General features: G+C 32.5%; 1 protein-coding gene across 1 annotated transcript; it reads right to left on the reverse strand.

Annotated features, from left to right (window-relative positions):
• Positions 1-14589: 14589 nt before the first annotated feature.
• On the reverse strand, positions 14590-16869 carry LOC114191718 (transcription factor bHLH3-like). The gene is given in 3 exon segments (XM_028081077.1): positions 14590-15347; positions 15350-16463; positions 16695-16869. Coding segments are annotated over 2 exon segments (1518 nt in total). The 5' UTR covers positions 16368-16463; positions 16695-16869; the 3' UTR covers positions 14590-14847.
• Between the last annotated feature and the right edge of the window lie 3244 nt (positions 16870-20113).

Genomic DNA, 20113 nt, shown 5'->3' on the forward strand with positions numbered 1-20113 from the left:
ATCTATCAACATCCCTAAAAATCATGGTCTTTTTGGTGGGGCATTGAGATGTTGTGTGACGTCTTGATGAAGGATTGACCCCAACCAAGGATAAGGCACATGCTTAAGAAGACTAAGCATGTTTAGAAAAGGAAGTTCACTAATCCTTCATCCCTTTCATTTGTGTTTGTTATTTTTCATTCCCTAAGTTGACTTAGTTGAATCAACTTTAGTTGACTTGTTGACCTTTGACTAGGTTTGACTTGTTGACTATAGTTGACTTGACTTAAGCCAACATGCTAATCTATGTTATTTGCTTTGTAGGTTAATTAGGAGTAAGAAAGCAATGCTAGGTGGCGCATGGTGATTGGGGAGCATAAATGATGTGGAGGAGAGAGTAAAGCAAAGGCATAAAAGCATAAAGTAAAAGGCATGAAGCAAGTGTACCTATGTACCTTTGGTCTCCTTTGTTTTTAGCTCCCTTTGGCCACTTTTTGGAGACATATGAGACACATTCTTTGTCTCCTTTTGTGCTAGAACGAAATTAGCCTTGCACACACCATAGTTGGCTCTTTTGTCTCTCATTTTGTAACCTTATTTGACCTAGTTTCTAGAAGCTAGGTTAGGTTTTTGTAGAGACATCCTTAGGTATCTTTTATTTGCTTAGAGGCCCCTAAACTCTTCTATATAAGGGGTGCTCTTAGACATGTAAAAGGGTTGAACATTTTGAAGTAAAAACACTCTTGTGTCTCAACCATTTGTGAGAGTTTCCTCCCTTGGGAGTGAAACTTTTAAGCCTTATCTTGCATAGCAAGTGGCGGCACACATCCACTCATCTTCAAGGTTGTCATGGCTTCTAGCCTAGCCTTGTAGTGGCGTGCTTCTCACATTTTTACCATTTCTTTCCTTTCCATTTTATGTTTTCTTCTTCCTTTAATTGTTCTTGGTTTTATATGGTTTATGTTCTTTCCATTTCATTTTCATTTTGAATCAATCCATCATCTTCTTCTCTTGAGCTTTGTGAAAGGAACCTTCACATCTAGATAGCTTGCTATCTTAATGTCCCAACTTTCACACCATATTCAATAATCTTAAAAAGAACAAGATAATCCTTCATCATTTGGTATCTAGAGCCTAGGTTATCTTGAATATGGTGTTTTTCATGTGCTAACCTTGTCTTGTTGTAGCTATCTTTGTATGGTTCAAATCCATTTCCATTGCACACAAAAACAATGCTGGCAGAAACTGTTCACGATTTTAAAAGATTAACTGCACCTGCTCAGTGATCCAAAAATTACGTTCTTTATATCAAAAGAAAGCTCTGTGAGTCTAGTTTCCAACAAAAAAAGAATTAACGAATTTGGAGTTCTGTGGAGAGAGTTATGATCAAATGAGTGAGCAAAGGTCAGAGCTGCCGAGAATACGAAAAACAACGTTTTCAGGTTATGTTGTGGCAATTTTGGCTTCGGTTTTGTGACTCTTTTGCTCCTAAATGTGGTTGGATAACATGTCTTTTGATGCTTAGTCTTTGAGCCTCAATCCATGAGTTTAAATGCATGATAGCTACATGTTTGTGTCTTTGTGTATGTCATGTTGAGTCTTTAAATATGCTAACTTTTGCTTGAGTCATATGTCATATGTTAGCTTGAAGTTTTCTTATTCTTGTTTTTCCAAGTATTTGAATCTTGCTTTCACTTTATGTCTTGCTGATGTATGCTCCATGAAATTGATTTTGGCCTAAAACTTGAGGAACTAAGGTTCAAGCCACCTAAAACTCTTTCTCACCATTTTATGAAACTAGTTGTGAAAGAAGAAACTTTTGCACCAAATATTGTCTAAAAACCGAGAGCAATCTTGCTCATTGGTGAACTAAAAGTGTGTTTTTCACTAAGGTGTTATGCAACTAGTTTCATCTTGAGAATGGGTGATATTGGCTAATTAGTTCCATACTTTAACTTGGTTATGATCTTTCTTGGTGTATGCATGATTTAAGACTTGAAGATGCTTGTCAAGTGCTTTCCATAGAGTCTTTAAAATGTGCTTTTCTTGTTTTAGTCTTGTTAAAAGTTTGTCTCAAACTTTTCTTCTTTAGAGTTTAGCTTTCCTTGTTTTTGTGCTTTTCTTGCTTGTCACTAGGTGTTCTTTGTTTTGTCTTAGTAGTTTTCTTTTCTTGAAACTCTTGGGATGTTGTGGCCGAATCACTTGTCTTGCATTGAAAGGTTTTGAACAAGTTTTTAAAAGTGTTTGCTTCACTCCTTTGGTGGATTTTGAGTGCTAGCCTTGCCTTGTTACTTTGGGAGAGTGATCTAAACACTTGGGTTACATTTTGGGTTGGATTTGGTCTCGATTTTCATGTTGTCTAACCCCTAACCCATTTATTTTGTCTCGGATTTGAGTGTTTTTGTTGTAGGAATCATGGCAAGTTCATCAAATGCACATACACCAAACAAAAACAATACATTGATGAGATTGCTTCGGGTTTGGAGTTGTCTAGGAAGGAGGCCTTTGAACAATTGAGAAAGGACAAGGAGCAAAGTGACCTAAGAATCCAAGAGCACATTCAAAGGCTTGAAGCTAAGGAGCAAGAAAGAGAGGCTAGGAAAAGAGGGCATTCTAGGCGCAAACCATCACAAGAGAAGCAAACTCCAAAGATTCCTAAGTTCAAAGGAGAAAATGACCCAAACATCTACATTGAGTGGGAACAAAAAGTGGACCAAATTTTTACCATTCATGTAGTTAATCATCAAAGCAAGTAGATTTGGTAGTCTTAGAGTTTGAGGATTATGCCATGACTTGGTGGCATCAATTATGTATGGACAATATTAACCAAGAGTCACTCGCGACTTCTTGGAGGGACCTTAAAAATTTGATGCGCGCTAGATTTGTTCCTTCCTACTATAGGAGGGAGACTCTTTTGAAGCTCCAAAGGCTTCAACAAGGGTCCATGTGTGTGGATGAATATTACAAGTTAATGGAGTCCATGCTTCTAAAAGTAGGACTCCAATTTGAAAGTGAAGAGGAAAAGGTAGCTAGATTTGTGAGTGGGTTAAGGAGGGACATACAAGATTTAGTAGAGTTATATGAGTACTCCTCTCTTGACAAAGTTTTACATTTGGCCATCAAAGTTGAAACTCAATTGCAAAAGAAAAAAGAGGCCAAGAGGAGTGGTTCATACAATGACTACTATTCTAGTACTTGGAAAGATAAAGAAAGAAAACATGATAAATCACCACTCAAGAGTTCCAAAGACCCATCTCCTAGGACTAATTCGTCTAGGCCTTCTAATGAAACTCCTAATTCTTCTCAAGGTACAAGGACAAGTTCTATAAAATGTTTTAAGTGTTTGGGATATGGGCACATAGCTTCAAATTGTCCCACCAAAAGAACCATGGCCTTAAACCTTAAAAAAGAAGTAGAGAGTGAACATTCTTCTCCCCCTTCCCCCAAAAGTACTTCTTCCCACACTTCTTCTTCAAGTGAAAGGATTAAACCCCTTGAAGGTGGATTGTTAATGATAAGGCACCAACTAAGACAAGTTTCCAAGGAACTTGACCCTTCTCAAAGACAAAACCTTTTTCATTCAAGGTGTCATATCAAAGACAAACTATGTCCCCTCCTCATAGATAATGGAAGTTGTGTAAATGTGGCTAGCACAAGGGTTGTGGACAAGCTTGGCTTGAAAACTATCCCTCATGCCAAGCCCTACAAGCTATCATGGCTTAAGAAAGAAGACATTAAAGTAACTCAACAAGTCCTCATTAACTTTCAATTGGAAATTTTAAAGATGAGGTGTTATGTGATGTTGTGCCTATGGAAGAAACTCATATTTTGTTAGGTAGGCCATGGCAATTTGATAGAAAAGTCTTTTATGATGGCCATGCTAACACCTATGCTTTCTCCTTCCAAGGCAAGAAGTTCACACTCCTACCTCTCTCACCCAATCAAGCAAATGAGGACCAAAATAAAGTGAAAGATAAGAGAAAAGATGAAAAAGAAAAAGAGCAAGTTACCTCCAAAGTGTTACTTGCCTCTAAAAAAATATTTCAAAGCAAGATGGACATCACCATTCTTTCTTCTCTTGCAAGGCTCAAAAGGAAGACCCAATGCGCAAGCATGAGAAGAAGAGTGGTCTAGAAAAGAGGGATGGCCTAACCAAAGCTAGGGTAGTACCCTTAGAAAAGATGGAACAAGAGCTCATAAAAGGGAGGCGCAAAACCTCCCCCAAATCAAGTCAAGCTCCATCTACAAAGGCTTAAAGAATTTGTGGTCAAATTCTCTCCAAGAGGGGAGGATGATGAAGGATTGACCCCAACCAAGGATGAGGCACATGCTTAAGAAGACTAAGCATGTTTAGAAAGGAAGTTCACTAATCCTTCATCCCTTTCATTTGTGTTTGTTATTTTTGATTCCCTAAGTTGACTTAGTTGAATCAACTTTAGTTGACTTGTTGACCTTTGACTAGGTTTGACTTGTTGACTATAGTTGACTTGACTTAAGCCAACATGCTAATCTATGTTTATTTGCTTTGTAGGTTAATTAGGAGTAAGAAAGCAATGCTAGGTGGCGCATGGTGATTGGGGAGCATAAATGATGTGGAGGAGAGAGTAAAGCAAAGGCATAAAGCATAAAGTAAAAGGCATGAAGCAAGTGTACCTATGTACCTTTGGTCTCCTTTGTTTTTACCCACTTTGCCACTTTTTGGAGACATATGAGACACATTCTTTGTCTCCTTTTGTGCTAGAACGAAATTAGCCTTGCACACACCATAGTTAGCTCTTTTGTCTCTCATTTTTGTAACCTTATTTGACCTAGTTTCTAGAAGCTAGGGTTAGGTTTTTGTAGAGACATCCTTAGGTATCTTTTATTTGCTTAGAGGCCCCTAAACTCTTCTATATAAGGGGTGCTCCTAGACATGTAAAAGGGTTGAACATTTTGAAGTAAAAACACTCTTGTGTCTCAACCATTTGTGAGAGTTTCCTCCCTTGGGAGTGAATACTTTTAAGCCTTATCTTGCATAGCAAGTGGCGGCACACATCCACTCATCTTCAAGGTTGCATGGCTTCTAGCCTAGCCTTGTAGTGGCGTGCTTCTCACATTTTTACCATTCTTTCCTTTCCATTTTATGTTTTCTTCTTCCTTTAATTGTTCTTGGTTTTCTATGGTTTATGTGCTTTCCATTTCCTTTTGTTTTGAATCAATCCATCATCTTCTTCTCTTGAGCTTTGTGAAAGGAACCTTCACATCTAGATAGCTTGCTATCTTAATGTCCAGTGGGGATTTCGCTTAGCTTTCTTAATCAACTCACACCATATTCAATAATCTTAAAAAGGAACAAGATAATCCTTCATCACGTCTTCTAAGACATTTGAAATATTTAATCTCACTTGTGCGAGTGTGTGATGATGCACTATCCTATTTGTCTTTCCCTTCACTTGGATTCCTTGGTGGCTCATCCTTTTTCTCTTCTTTCTTGAAATCCTTCTTAATATAAGAGTTAGTTTAAGCTTGATTTCTCTTTGAAAAAGATTTTCTCAAATTTTGTTGTTCTACCTTAATGCACATTTGCACTAAATCATTCAATTATTGGAAAGGTAGAAGTTCAACTTTATCTCTTATATTAAGATTTAAGCCATTTAAGAATCTAGAAATGGTAAAGGACTCTTCCTCAATTATCCTCGCCCGCATTATAAGTAACTCCATTTTCTGCCTATACTCTTCTACAAACATATTCCTTTGTTGGAGTCTTGAGAGCTTGTTTGTGGGCTCTCTATTGTAGTAGGAGGGAATTTGTTTCCTCCTAAGGGCTGACTTGAGATCATTCCAATATTCAATTGAAGGCCCATTACTCCTTACCCTCTTTTGTACTATAGAAGTCCACCAATAAATACCCTTGAAAGCTTAGGGTTGCTAGAGGCACTTTTCTTTCTTTGCTAATTTGGTGGTAAGCAAAGAGTTGCTCCACCTTCATCTCCCAATCCAAATAAGCTTCAACATCATCCTTGCCTTGTTAGTAAGGCAAGTCCACTTTAACTTCTCTAGAAGTAGGGTCTCTATGTGGGAAGGTTGTTGACAATATTCTCCTAATCTTAATCATTCCTCTTCCTCAAAGATTGAAGCTCCACTTCTAGACCCTTTGCTAGAATTACTCCTACTTTTGAGCTTATTTTGGATTTTCTCATCTCTTTTCTTTAAAGCTTTGATTTGTTTCTCTAAGAGAGCAATTTAACCATCTCTTTCAAGTTGGTCTTTTACTTTGTAAATTGCCTCTTGTTGCCTCCATAGTTCAAGTGATTTGAGTTGTTGAGAAACATGTTTTAAGCTATGAATTGAATCCTTAGAATCACTTGTACTATGTAGGGAGGGTTGCCTATACATGATTATTATTTTTTTGAATTTTGATTTTAAAGCCTAAGTCTAACAAAGAAATTCTAAAGTAGAAGTAGATAACAAACTTCTTGAATTCTCTTCCAATAAGAGAGGTGAATTACTTTAATTGCTTAAGTACTGTAAGACCCGGGAAAATTAAATAAATAAATAAATATTTATTTACAATAATTGTGGATTAAAGGTATATCTAAAAGAATTAGTTTGTCAAGTTATAATAAGGAACAATAGTAGCTTAAGTGGTTGAGAATACTTGGTTATGTTGGGAGGTCTTGGGTTTGAATCTTGCTTACGCCATTAGTGTAGAACTTTAATTATTTATTTAATTTTGCATATTATGTATGGCCATGTGATGTGGTATTATATTAGTGTATGTGCATGAATATGTCATGAAACATGTAATGGTTTGTTGGTTGTGCATATGCTTGAAAATTGTGCGGATGGGTGTTCGAATCTTGGCTAGTGCCAAATATATTGTTTTTACTCTATTATTTCTAGAGGATATTTTTTAGAGCCCTAAAAGGAGACTTAAGGAGAACTTAGAGGGTTAAAAAGTGCCTTCGGGTTAGAGTTGAAGGTGAAGCTTGTTCTGGGCAAGAATATTTGACCTTTTGAGAATTATAAGAATGATAGAAAAAAAATGATGAACATGAAACACCACACCTTTTAACTGGAGACTCTGATGACAAAGTAAAGTAGATTGCATTAACGGAGTCCTCAAACTTACACTACATCACCATTTTACTTTACTCCTTCACTCAAAGGGAAATTATTCTCAAAAAGTGAGTCTTCAAAAATACAACTATATTTATATACCATTATGCTAGCACACAAGGTTCTCATATACCAAACAAAACAGAACTTCATTAGAATCAGTATAATGAATATTAGAATGGAAATGTAAGTCAAAGTTTCGTATTAAATAAAAATAAGAAAGTTAAACATTATATTAGACAATGTTTTAAAATTTTAGATTGAAAGTTGTAGATCTTTTACCACTAGAGATAAGGCGAGTTTATAGCATATATAAATATATGTAAACATCACCTTACAAGTCAGTTTTGTGAAATTGAGTTAGACTCTTCATTTCTTAATTTGGTAATAAAGTCATGGGTTACAATATATCATAGTGAGATTTATCGTTTGTTGGGTCTATTATTCTACCTAGTGGCGAAACTTGACCAAAAATTTTAGGGGGGCCAAATTATATTTGTTATATGTAAATTATTTTTTTTTACTTAAAAAAAATAATTTCTTTACATCATTTTTTTATTCAAAATAAGCACTCATGACAATAGAATCCAAACAATATAACAATAATATATATGAAAGAGTAACATAAAGTTTATCATCAACAATAATATATAAAAAAAAACAAAAGTTACCTTTAGTCAGAGTGCTCTTATACGTTCTTTCAATGACTTAAAATCTTCAATAATTGAATCAAAGCTGAAGGTAGTTGTACTATCCCTTTCAATATAGATTACCATAGTGCTTGCTAAAAATTCAGCCTCCATCTTATTTCTCAACTTGTTCTTGATTATTTTCATTGCAGAAAAATATCTTTTGGTTGTAGCTGTAGAAACTGGAAGAGTTATGATAAGATGAAGTAATCTATCTATCAAGTAGTAAACTTCAGACTTTTTTTGTTCTTGCCAAACATGTACATAACTCTTGCATTGTTGATAAATTCTTCAAATTTGAATCTTGACGAGCATCAATAATGAAATGTTGAAGTTGAAAATTCAAATTAATCTTCTCTTGCTCATTGAAATCCATGGGATAATATTTTTCCATGGTAACAAAGAATATTTCAACTTTGAAATAATGTTCCACTGTAATATGATATTTTTGGTGACGAGAGCGTCCTTGCCTTGCTACATAAGAAGCCCCAAAATTAGGAACCTCAATATCATGTTTTTCACAAAAAGAAGTCACATTTTTTAATAACTTATCCCAACCATTTTCTCTCAAGTTTTGAATAAGTCCTTTTATAGGACAAACTAGACGCATAACATTAACTATATCCTGAGATTGTTGTTGTAATGCTTGACAAAGAACATCTGTTATCCTATAATTTCTCTCGTCAAATACAAGATCAGGTATAAACTCAAATGAGGTCAAGCTTTTATAAGCATTATCAACATCACCGACGTGTGAATAAATAGATCCATCAACAGTAATTTTTTCTAGAACTAAACAAGTTGCATCATACATATTGTTCAAGCTACCAAATAGAAGAGAAATGGGAGCTCCAATGGGTATCCTAGCTCGTTTTAAAGTACCCAATTTGATTTGCCCCTTTACCCTTTTCAAGCTCATCAATTTCTAACAAATATGCAATTTCATCTAACTTGGCAGCCTGTAACTCATCATGACGTTTACTAGAAGAGGCAAACAATATTGACAATAAAATTCAATTTGAAAAGAATTGGTGAATTGGAATAACTTCTCTTAATGCAGCAACCAAGGCATTTGTAACCGATGAGCAAAACAATGAACATAATATGCATAAGGACAATCAGTCAAAATAATGCTTGTAATCCATTCCATTCTCCTCTCATATTGCTAGCACCATCATACCCTTGACGACGGATATTAGAAACATTAAGTTATGTCGAGATAGTACAACACACAATTCATTGTTTTGCTCATCGGTTATAGGTGTCTTTAACATGAACAATATCAAAAAATCGTCATTGTATGATGCTATGAGTTTTATCATCTCAAGAAATTAGCTTGGTTCCGCGATTCAGTACTTTCATCATGACCTCTAAAAGCACAAGCTTGAAGTGATAAAAAACGAATCGTGTCAATTGAAGTCTTGAGACGTAACCGATTCTTCATAATTGATCTGAGCTTTGCACTTCCAAAACATTCCTAATGTGACAATTTTGATTTAACAAGTCTTGACAAGCAGACACTACAATATTGTGCGGGAACAAGGATCCTTCCCAATGTGTTTAAGGAAAGCACAATTTTTTCCATTATTAACTTTCCTCCAACTTTTAAAACCTATAAAATAACATTCAAAAAGTTAAAACATGTTGATGACAATCAACTATTGCCAATTAGAATTCAATGAAAATAAACTCAATTACCTGTAACAATGAAAACATCTGAGTCAGGTTGTCCGCTTGGTTTTTTACTAAAAAGATAGCACGGTAAGCAATATGCATCATCTTTTAATGGCGAATACTCTAACCATGAAGGAAATAAGCTAAACCATTTGTACTGAAATCTTCTTGGATGATCATCTTTACCAAACAATGGATAATTTTCTAGACGCATTTGATATGGACCCCATTTTAGATAAGCCATTCGTACCTCATCAATTTCATTTGGTGTGTATTGCCAAATTTGAAGACGCTTTCCTGGATCACGTTATAAAGTATTTTCAAATTCATTATATATAACTTTAGGAACCTTAGAGAGTTGTTTTTCGTTTTCTTCAATATTTGGATTGTCCCGAAGTTTCTCAATTTTAGATGACGCAGATGCATTTTTTTCATCTTCATCACAAGCCTTCCTCTTGAAAAAGAATCAATTCTTTTACTTTTTATCATAATTTTTCTAATATAAATTTGTCACATCTCACTTATTTACAAAAAGATAAAATTGTGAATACCCCAAATTAAATCTTAAAAACAAGACTCAATATTTTAAGAAAACTAATAACTTCTAAATGATTAACTTCCCTTACCTTAGAGTAGATTCTTAATCTTGTTCTTCCCTTACACAACTTCAAAGCCTAAAATAGCTATATCTACACAAAGAAGAGTTTGATCAACAATTAAAGCACGATTTTATGATCTCTAACAGATAGAGATATGCCTAGAGTGTAGAAAAGTCACATACAAGAGGGAAACATATTGCTTTAAAAAAAGGAAAAGACGAACTTACTCAAAAGAAGAAATTGTTCGGTCCAAAGTGTTCCTTAACTCTTCAATTTTGCCATAATGCAATTTGATTTGAAAATAATAAGGAATTAATGGTGAAAATTGAGATGGAAATAAAACGAGAGAAAGAGAAGGAGACACGGAAGAGAGAAACCAAATAAAAAGTATAAGAAATTATAATAGAGAAAAAACGTGATTTTTAAATTTTAAAAAAGATTTTCCAAACTAAATTAATATAAATAAGGTAATAATATATAAATAAAGTAATAATATATAAATAAATAGTAATATATAAATTTTTAAAAATATATAGAAAATAAAATAAATAAAAATCAATTAATATAAATATAGTAATAATTTATAAATATTATTTTTTAAATATATAGAAAATAAAGTAAAAAAAAATGGTTGGGGGAGTCATGGCTCCTCGTGTCATTTCATTCTTCTGTCCCTGATTCTACCTGCTATCATATCACTCGTTAATGTCTAGTAATGTCTAGACACCTTGGCGAAAGGAAAATGTGTTGAAATTTCAGATCAATCACAGATAAGACAAATTTATAATATAAATAGGTATAAATCTGACCTTATAAATCGATTTGAAATATTGAGTTAATCTTTAATTTAATTATCGAGAAAAATAATGTCAATCAAGTCTCGTTGATCATATCTCCCCAATAAAATTTGTCTAAAAAATCATTTCAATGAAACGTTGATCTTGTCACAAGGACTACGTCACGTGTATTTTGATTCCTTCACGTTTGTTTGCACTTTCTTTTAGTTCTTCGTCACTCGGACTATCATTGAACATGAAAGTGGTTTTTACGTGTTGTGATCCGAGATAAAAAATTATGAAAAAAAATCACTCATATGTATTTATCCAGAGTAATAAAATATTGCATCGAGTAAGGCTTGGAACTCAATCAATATATAAAATCAAAGAACTAGTTATTTGTAAGGAATTGAAAGAATTATTTATTGGAAAATAAAGATTAAAAGAAAAGTTATATCCATACAAAAATTAAACAATAAGATACCAAGATGAAAATAAAGACTATTTTAAACATTTAATAAACAAAAACTAAAACTAAAACTAAAACAAAAATTTAATTAAAAATATCAAAATTTATAAGTTTTTTAAAATTTATTAAACCAAAATGATATATTCATTTTCCCATTAGATTGTGTATATGTTCTATACTGGAAGTTCTTTTTTATTTAATTTTTTATTATTTATTTTCTTGCTTCCCTTTAATAGGTTTATTCCTCACTTTAATATGTTTATTCCCTTTATTCGTTCAAGTTTATGAACCGCACTGTCAATCAATTAAAGTATTTTTACCTTTAAAACTATCATATTGTGGAGACAATATTTGTATAATATTTAGGGTTATATAGTTTACACTATATCCCACTCTAATTTCAATTGATAAACATGTTTGATATATTAAAAAAATTTAGTATAATTAAAAATAATTATATCTATTATATTTAAGTTTAAAAACTAAAATGAATCAAAATTCAATAAAAACAAATTTTAAATTTGCATTAAAATTCAAGGACAGGAAATAAATATATATTTAACCATAACTTTTACGTTAAAATAATAATATAAATGATACTTTAATTATAATTTAATCAAAATCATGTTTTTGTGTATCTATTTAATAAGATTTTCAGTAGACTATAGTTATGATCTATTTGCATTTTTAGTAATAGATAATATTCTCTTCGTAAAACACTCATAATAATATAGTTTATGACATTTATTGATTTAACCACCAAGGTTCTAAATTCTTAAAAATTTAAGTTTATATGCAAAATTCTTGTAAAGAGGACAAATTTGCTATTTCATATAAATATATAATATTAGTTGTAAATAAACTTTACCTGAAGGCATATCGTCTAAAACTATTTATTTACTCTTATATTTGTCATTGTTGCTTCTTTGAGCATCACTAATTTTCATCTAATAAATGGATATCCATATAAAAACAATGCACCAGTACAAATCAAAGAGTGAAATTGTCGCTCATAACAACCAAACCTTCACCTACTACACATGTTATTTATACACCTTTCAGAATTCATTATGAGTGAATAGACAAGAAAAAAAAGTGAGCAGCAAAATGAAAAAAAACAAAACAAAAACCATGCTATGATTAGATAAGATGTTATTTTTACTAAAAAATAATAATTATTTTCTTTGTTTAAAATGATTAGGATTGTAATTAGGAGTTATTTTTTTAGGATGGTGTAATAGTAAAAAATTAGTTAGACTTTATCAAGTTTAAATATATCCAAAAAACATGTATAAGAGGGCACCAAGAATAGAGGATCAATACTGATCGAAGTCTAAATTTAACTTGTATATTTTCGATAAAAAAGAGTCAACAAAGGGAAAATGTGTCCAATTATATGATGGACGTCCTTGGAGTAGGAGAGGAAGGAAAACTATGGAGAATGATGAGGAGGAGATGGAGTGCAGCGGAATTTGGAGAAATAGATGAAAGTAGCTCTCGGAAATGGAGAATTTGGTGAAGATGAAGAGTAGAAGTGGAGCCATGGTATGGAAGGTGGCTAGGGGAGATGAAGGAGAAGGTTAGCCATGTATGCTCTCAAATTAATAGAAGTGTGGAATGATCTCAAACACTAGCATCTATTAGCAATTCAAGAGTAACCATTACAATATTTGAGTGGCTCTATTTATAGGCACATGGCCGGCCAAATGAAGAGAAATGCAACAAAGATGAAATGCAAATGTACCTTGGAGAAGAAGCTTGATTGGAGACCATGTGATGTAGTAGATGAGTCTTGATGATGCCAAGTGGCATATCACACTCTCCTTGCCCAAGTCACACGCACCATGCTTCCATCACATTCTCCTTGCTTAGTTCATGCTTTGCTTGCATCCAAATGGAGAGTCACTCAACTAATTCTTGGCCAAAGGTAGCAAATTGGGCTCGGCCCAATTGATCCCAAAAAGTGTTCTAGCTTTTATTGAAAGCAAAGCCTAAAGAATGGTCCAATTTAAATCTAGACTACTTCCTTCATGCATCATCTCATAATTTAAAGATTTCTTTAACCCATGTGAATAATGTAAAAAGCTCATAATTGACTTGATCATCTTGTGAGAGACCCATGTGAATCTTTCTCATCATTCTTCTAGTGATTGGGCCTTGATGTGGGCTTGGACTTGTTGATGCATTTGAGGTTGGGCTTGTTGGGGTCACATCATTATACATGGGAGAGTTTTTCCTTTTTTCATTTTTTGAATTTTCAATTCCAAACCTTTCCTCTTTTTATTTTCAAATTTTCAGCCAAAGAGAGTGAATTATAAATCTCTCATTGTATGTAATTAGAGCCACATCTTGATATCATTTAGAAGAATTTTGGACTCAAACTATAAATAACCATCTCCGGTCTTTGTAAAGTATCTTTTGAATTATATTGAAATATGAGTTTTTAAGAAAAAAATACTTGTGTAGATTATCATCTACTTTTAGTTGTGCCTTGACTCTTAGAAGACAAGTAATGATTTTTTTCTTCGACTTATATCGAGGAAAAGGATTTCTTCATCTTTAAAGATGTTTTTCTTTTCTTTCTACAAGTATCTCAAACCTATTTTTCTTTTCTTTTGATTCGTAATTATCTTTTTTAATTATTCATATTCTTTTCCCTCAAGAATTTACTTTGATTTTATCAATTTTTGTCTATGCTGAATTATTTATTTAATCCTTACTCATCTCTCATAAACAAATATTCACACTTATGTTATTTTTCTTTAGGGGATGTTATCAAAAGTGATATTGCAAATTTCCTAACGTCGTCATCCATTGGTTCATTAAAATTTATTTTTGTGCATTAAAATTTACTAATATTTATTTTATTTTAATCGCAGCAAAATGAAAGTTGACGTTGGAATTCTCCTTGGTTAACAAAAAATTGGTGTTGGTAAACGTATATATTGCTTTTATACTTGAACCATCTCAACTTAGGAATTTATGTTAATTTGATCTGAGAGATTCAAATTTCCAACAATCATTGTAGAATTATCCTTAATCACTTTTTCATCTCAGTAATTAATAAATATCCAATTAAACGTATCACATAAAATAAAATAATGCAATATATACATAATTTTAAGCCCGAAGGGCATTAAAGAATATAATACTTTGTGCGTCATTTATTTCAAGATAAATATATTAATATTGTACTTTGAAGAATAACATTCTCAACAATAATATTATATTAAAAAAAAATTGCTTCAAATAGTCCAAAATTGCCAGCTGAGTAAGCCAAAAAACAAAAATATGTTGATCCCATGTTATGGCATTTTTTTTTTCACTTAGATTCATGGTTATAGAAAATATAGTTCAACTTAGATTATCCATCAACTGAAATTCAACTACTAATCAACTTAGGTACATAATTAAGGTTATGGATGATGATGTGAACACATTTTAAAACAGATTACAAGTAACAAATAACACTAAGAACAATCATATGTCAGCCTATAAGACAAACAGAGAGTAATTCTAAGAAGACTTAAAGAGCATCATTGAGATGCTACGTAAATATGATCTCATGGACAATTTTTGGATAGGGCCGCTTCAAGCTTTTCTTTCAACTGTATGGCAGCAGCCTCCCCTCCCTCAGTTCTTATGGAGAATGTATGAATGATTTTATCATCTGTAGTAGAAACATTAGTGTCTTGAGCCACAATTTGATGCTCCCTGAAAGTTTTAACAACATCAGAAACAGGGTGAGTATCTAAAGGGCATCTCACTGTCACAACTGTGTCATCCTCTCTTTCCTGAAAATCCATATCTGGCAAGGATAACCTCTGGTCCTTGTTGTTAATCATGTTCTTCTCAGCTTCCAATACTTTGATCTTCATCTGGAGATCAGTAATGAAGGTAATGGCATCACCAAGCAAAGATGCCTTGTCCATTTTAGATATATTGGGGACAACAGCTCTTAAGGCGTAGAACCTCTGGTTAAGCTTCTCACGTCTTTGTCTCTCTGCTTCAACATGATTCAGTGGTTCCTCTCTCCCATTGGCAGGTTTTCTACCTCTTTTTCTGGCTTACGCTCATCTGCATGAATTGAGGACGTGTCTTCATTACCGAGATCCAGACAAGGAACCCTTGCTTGAGCATTAAAATTCCCCCCCATCATTTGATTCAATTGAGGGAACATCTTCCCTTCACTACTGTCCCCTAAAGTTCCATTGGAAGAATTTCCATAAGCATGGTTCACCCCCAGTGCTTGAACTTCAAAAGAGTCTGAAGTAAAACCAGGATCATCTTCCACCTTTGGGGAGAAACTAATGGTTATAGACTGCGATTTTGTATCCCCCAGGCTTAGCTCGTGCCCAAAAATCTTCGGAAACACCTTAGTTTGTCCCGGACTGGATTCCCCAAATGCTGTCTTGACCATCTCCACAAAACCCTGCTCTTCAGACACCACTTCATTCGAACCAAGCTCCACCACCCCAGATTTCAGAGGAACAAAAGCAACAGTTTGAAGACCAGCCACTTTCCCTAGAAATGATCTAGATTCCAATTGATTTAAACAACCAGCAGCATCAGATGTCCAAATCAATTTACCAGATTTGAATGAACTCCCAGGGCCACATGGCGAATCAAAACCGAATATATAACACATTGAGGATAAGTAAAACATGAGCAAATCAGACAACCTATCCAGTCTTGCATAATTAGCCTCTTTCGACACATACCCACCAAAGCAGGCATCAAGCTTCTGCAGCACCATCTTTCTCAACTCCTGCTCATCCTCCTTCCCAATTCCACTCCTCTTCCCTTTGGCATCACTGCAATGCCCATCACCCCAAATCAAGGCAGAACCACCAGATTTCAAACCAGCAACTTGCCAGAACACTGCATAGTTCCACTTGGAACCCTCAACAAGCTGGCACAACCTCTGTCGGTGGGACGGCTCAGCACCGACAGAAGGAGCAACAACGCTGGAAAAGACGTTATTGGAAAGTGCTGAAATGAAAAACGCAACAGCCTCTGCACCCAACACAGACTCTAACACACCCTTGTCTTCTTCGTTCACACAAAACTTCTGGCCCATCATCTTTCTTCCTCCCTCCTACCTCATATATATCAAGATCAAAACTTTTTCCTCAAAAACGTTTCACTGGGATCTCACCCAAGCTTAAATTTCCAAAACCTAAAAATTTGCATCAAAAACCCTAAAATCAAACCCTTAAGAATATCCAACCAAACCCCACAAACTTCTGAAATTCATGACATGTGTCTTTCCAATTACTTATAAAGGATGATTATCACCACCAATCTAACTTAGTCTTGAACTCCAGCTCAGTGGGTCGCAAACCCAATGAAAAATGTTTACCAGGAACAAACAAATTCAGCATAAAAACAAAAGTAGAAACAGAATTACCTGAAGGCTATTGATTTGGCGTGGTGATGACGAATAGGGAGACAGAGAAAACTTTGAACAGATATAAGATTTAGAAAACCTGAGAAAGAGGTTCCGTCTGAGATCTGGAATTATCAAAACTATTTGTTCTTCTTTCCTTTTTTTCCTTTTTCCTATTTTTTTTTTTCTTTTCCTTCTCCTGTTAAAGTTTATTATTACATGGTTCATGTATATCGTGGCACTAATATGTCCTCTGAAGTCTGAACAGAACATTGAACCACAAATATTCTTAGATTCAATATCTTACAAATATTTAAAATTTTAATAATGAAACTTAATTATTTTAATAGTTATTAGTTTAAAGAATTTTTTTAAAATTTGTATTGTGTATCTTGATGAAGCAGTTAATTTCAAACTTAACAATTTATACTTATAATTTTTAACTAAATAATAATGTAAAATTGTTCCAGACATTAATTCTAGAATTCATTTCAGGGACATTAATCATAATAGACAAAAGAACAATTATTCTTGTTAAAAATTTGATTGTTAATCATGTGTACGGAAAACATTTTAACGGCGGAAAAATTAAACTTACGTTTATGACTTTTATATCATAGGATAGATTATTCTATTAGTCGTAATTTTTATAGAAATTTTAACCAGTTTTTTTTTCTCAACTAGGTCTTTATTTTAAAAAATCCATTGTAATTAAATCTTTCTGTTAGTAATATACTACTTGTGTTAATTATGTGTTACGTGTCAACATGTGATTTTTTAATTTTCTTTTTATTTTTAATTTTTTTATAATTTTTAAAAAAATAAAATAATTGTCACGTGTCAAGTTGATGTTGTGCCACGTGATAGAAGTACTGTGATGTGGCAATGTCATGCGTCACTATTGTGCCACGTTACAATTTTTTTAAAACGGAATCAATTTCAAGCCTATTCTAAATTTAATTTTTATATAAATTTACAATGATAATTTTATTATAATTGGTATTTTTAACAAAATTAAGTTTATTTAAATGTATATTTTGCATTGAACTTTATTTAAATTTTGTTTTAGATATTTATACATCTATAATATATAGATAGATTTTAGAGTTCTTTTGAAAATAACAACTTATTAAATTCAAATATAAAATTTTATAACAATTTAAAATAAATATATTTATTTAAAATTTTAGAATTCATTTTATAAAGTGATTATTTTTAAACCAACTCTAACATTTGCCTATAAATCATTGATATATAAATATTTAAAAAAATATTTAAATAAAGTTCAATGTAAAATAAAAACTTAATCTGGTTAAAAATATCATCGTAACATTTATATATAGGTTAAAAGTTATTTCGGTTTGAATAGGGACGAAATTGTTTTAGTTTTAAAAAAATTGGGACAAAATTGAGACAAAATAACAAACACAGGAACTAAATTGAGAATCTTCACATTTAATAGTGACATGTGACACTGCCACTGTCACATCACACTGCTTCTACCATGTAACAGAACATTAGCTTGACACGTGACAAATTTTATGTTTTAAAAAAAATGATAAAAAATTAAAAATTAAAAATAAATCAAAATAATCACGTGCTAACACGTGATATATAATTAACGCGGTTAGTGTACTATTAATGGAAATGATCTAATTGCAATAAAATTTTCAAAATAGGAACCTAATTGATACAAAAAAATAAGGGGACCTACTTGATATTTCCCTACAAAAATAGGGACCAATGGAATGATTTAACCTATATCTTATATATATATATATATATATATATATATATATATATATATATATATATAAAGGAAATACCAATAGAATTTTTTATTTATTTTTATTTTATTATTTGTAATATAATTATTAACTGGTTTATTAAGAAATTGTTATGAAATAAAACGAATAACAGAGGAAATAATAGATAAGAAACAATAGAGAATAGAGAATAGGGAGCAACTCATCTGTGTATTATTATTGATAGGAAGAGTCCTATTTATAGATACAACATGTAATCCATAAAAATCAATTTAGTTAATACAAATATTTACATAAAGAGTAATGAATCATATGAGTATCAATCATATGAGTAAATGTATCAATTCAATGGATAATCATTAATTCATAACATTTCCCCTTGAGTGTCCATTGATAAAAGAATGTGCCTCGTTAAAACCTTACTAGGAAAAACCCTTTAGGACAAAAAACCTAGTGAAAGAAAAAGAGTACAACATTTTGTATTCTTTAATACAATATTGTTCATCACATATTCTATTTCTCCCCCTCATGTAACTTACATCATTAAGGTGACGGAGTCCGAACTTGTGAATCTTTTTCTCAAAAGTTCTTCTTGGCAAAAACTTCATAAATAGACTTGCCATATTTTCACATAAATGAATTTTTTGGATATCTATATCATCCTTTCAATTGAACAATACCCTATTGTCTTCATATATGGTTTTTAATTCCATCTTTGTCGGGGATAGTCACAAGTTTCTTGCACATGTTGAATTATAGACCTTAGCCAAAAATATTCACAACTTTCCTCGTAATTTTATATGATTAGACGATGTTGCTACTATGGTTTGTTTCATATACCTTCATGAAACCATTGTGATACCATATGTGAACAAACATCTTGTTTGTGATCAACCATTGTGACATTGTGAGAATATGTAAAATAACATGCATATATATAACCCATTCGTCTGAATCTGAATCATTTGGATGGAATAAGCTCATATTCGTAGTACCCTTAAAGTTACGAAGTATATGTTTTACTCCAAACCATTTTCTTCTTGTGGTTGAAGAACTATATCTTGCTTAACAAATTTACAGCAAAAGCAAATGCAATATTAGGTTGAGTATACTTAGCAAGATGTATTAGTGTTTCTATGACACTAAGATATGGTGCTTTTGGACCAAGAAGATCTTTATCATTTTTTTGAGGTCTAAGAAGAGTCTTTATTAACATCTAACGACCTCACAACTATTGGAGTGCATAATGGACATGGCTTGTCCATTTAGAACATTTTAAGCACCTTAATTATATAAGTCTCTTGACGTATAAAAATAAATTTATTTAAATACTCAATTTCTAATTTCAAATAAGACTTTGCCCTTCAAAGATCATTCATCTCAAATTATTTCTTTGACTAATTAATTGCCTTTGTGAGCTCATTAGAAGTTCCAACGATGTTTATGTCATCTACATAAACAATAATTATGGAAAATTCATTTTTGGATCTTTTCATATAAATACAAGAACAAATAGGATCATTTCTATATCCTTCTTTTAATAAATACTTAATAAGACGGTTATGCCACACACGTCTTGATTGCTTTAATCAATAAAAGAGCATGTTCATTTTTATTGAATAACCCTCTTTAGAATTTGTCTTATTGGGCAAATAAAATCCTTAAGGGATTTTC

Source organism: Vigna unguiculata, chromosome 7 (assembly GCF_004118075.2).
Source record: "Vigna unguiculata cultivar IT97K-499-35 chromosome 7, ASM411807v1, whole genome shotgun sequence".
Classification (NCBI taxonomy): Eukaryota; Viridiplantae; Streptophyta; class Magnoliopsida; order Fabales; family Fabaceae; genus Vigna; species Vigna unguiculata.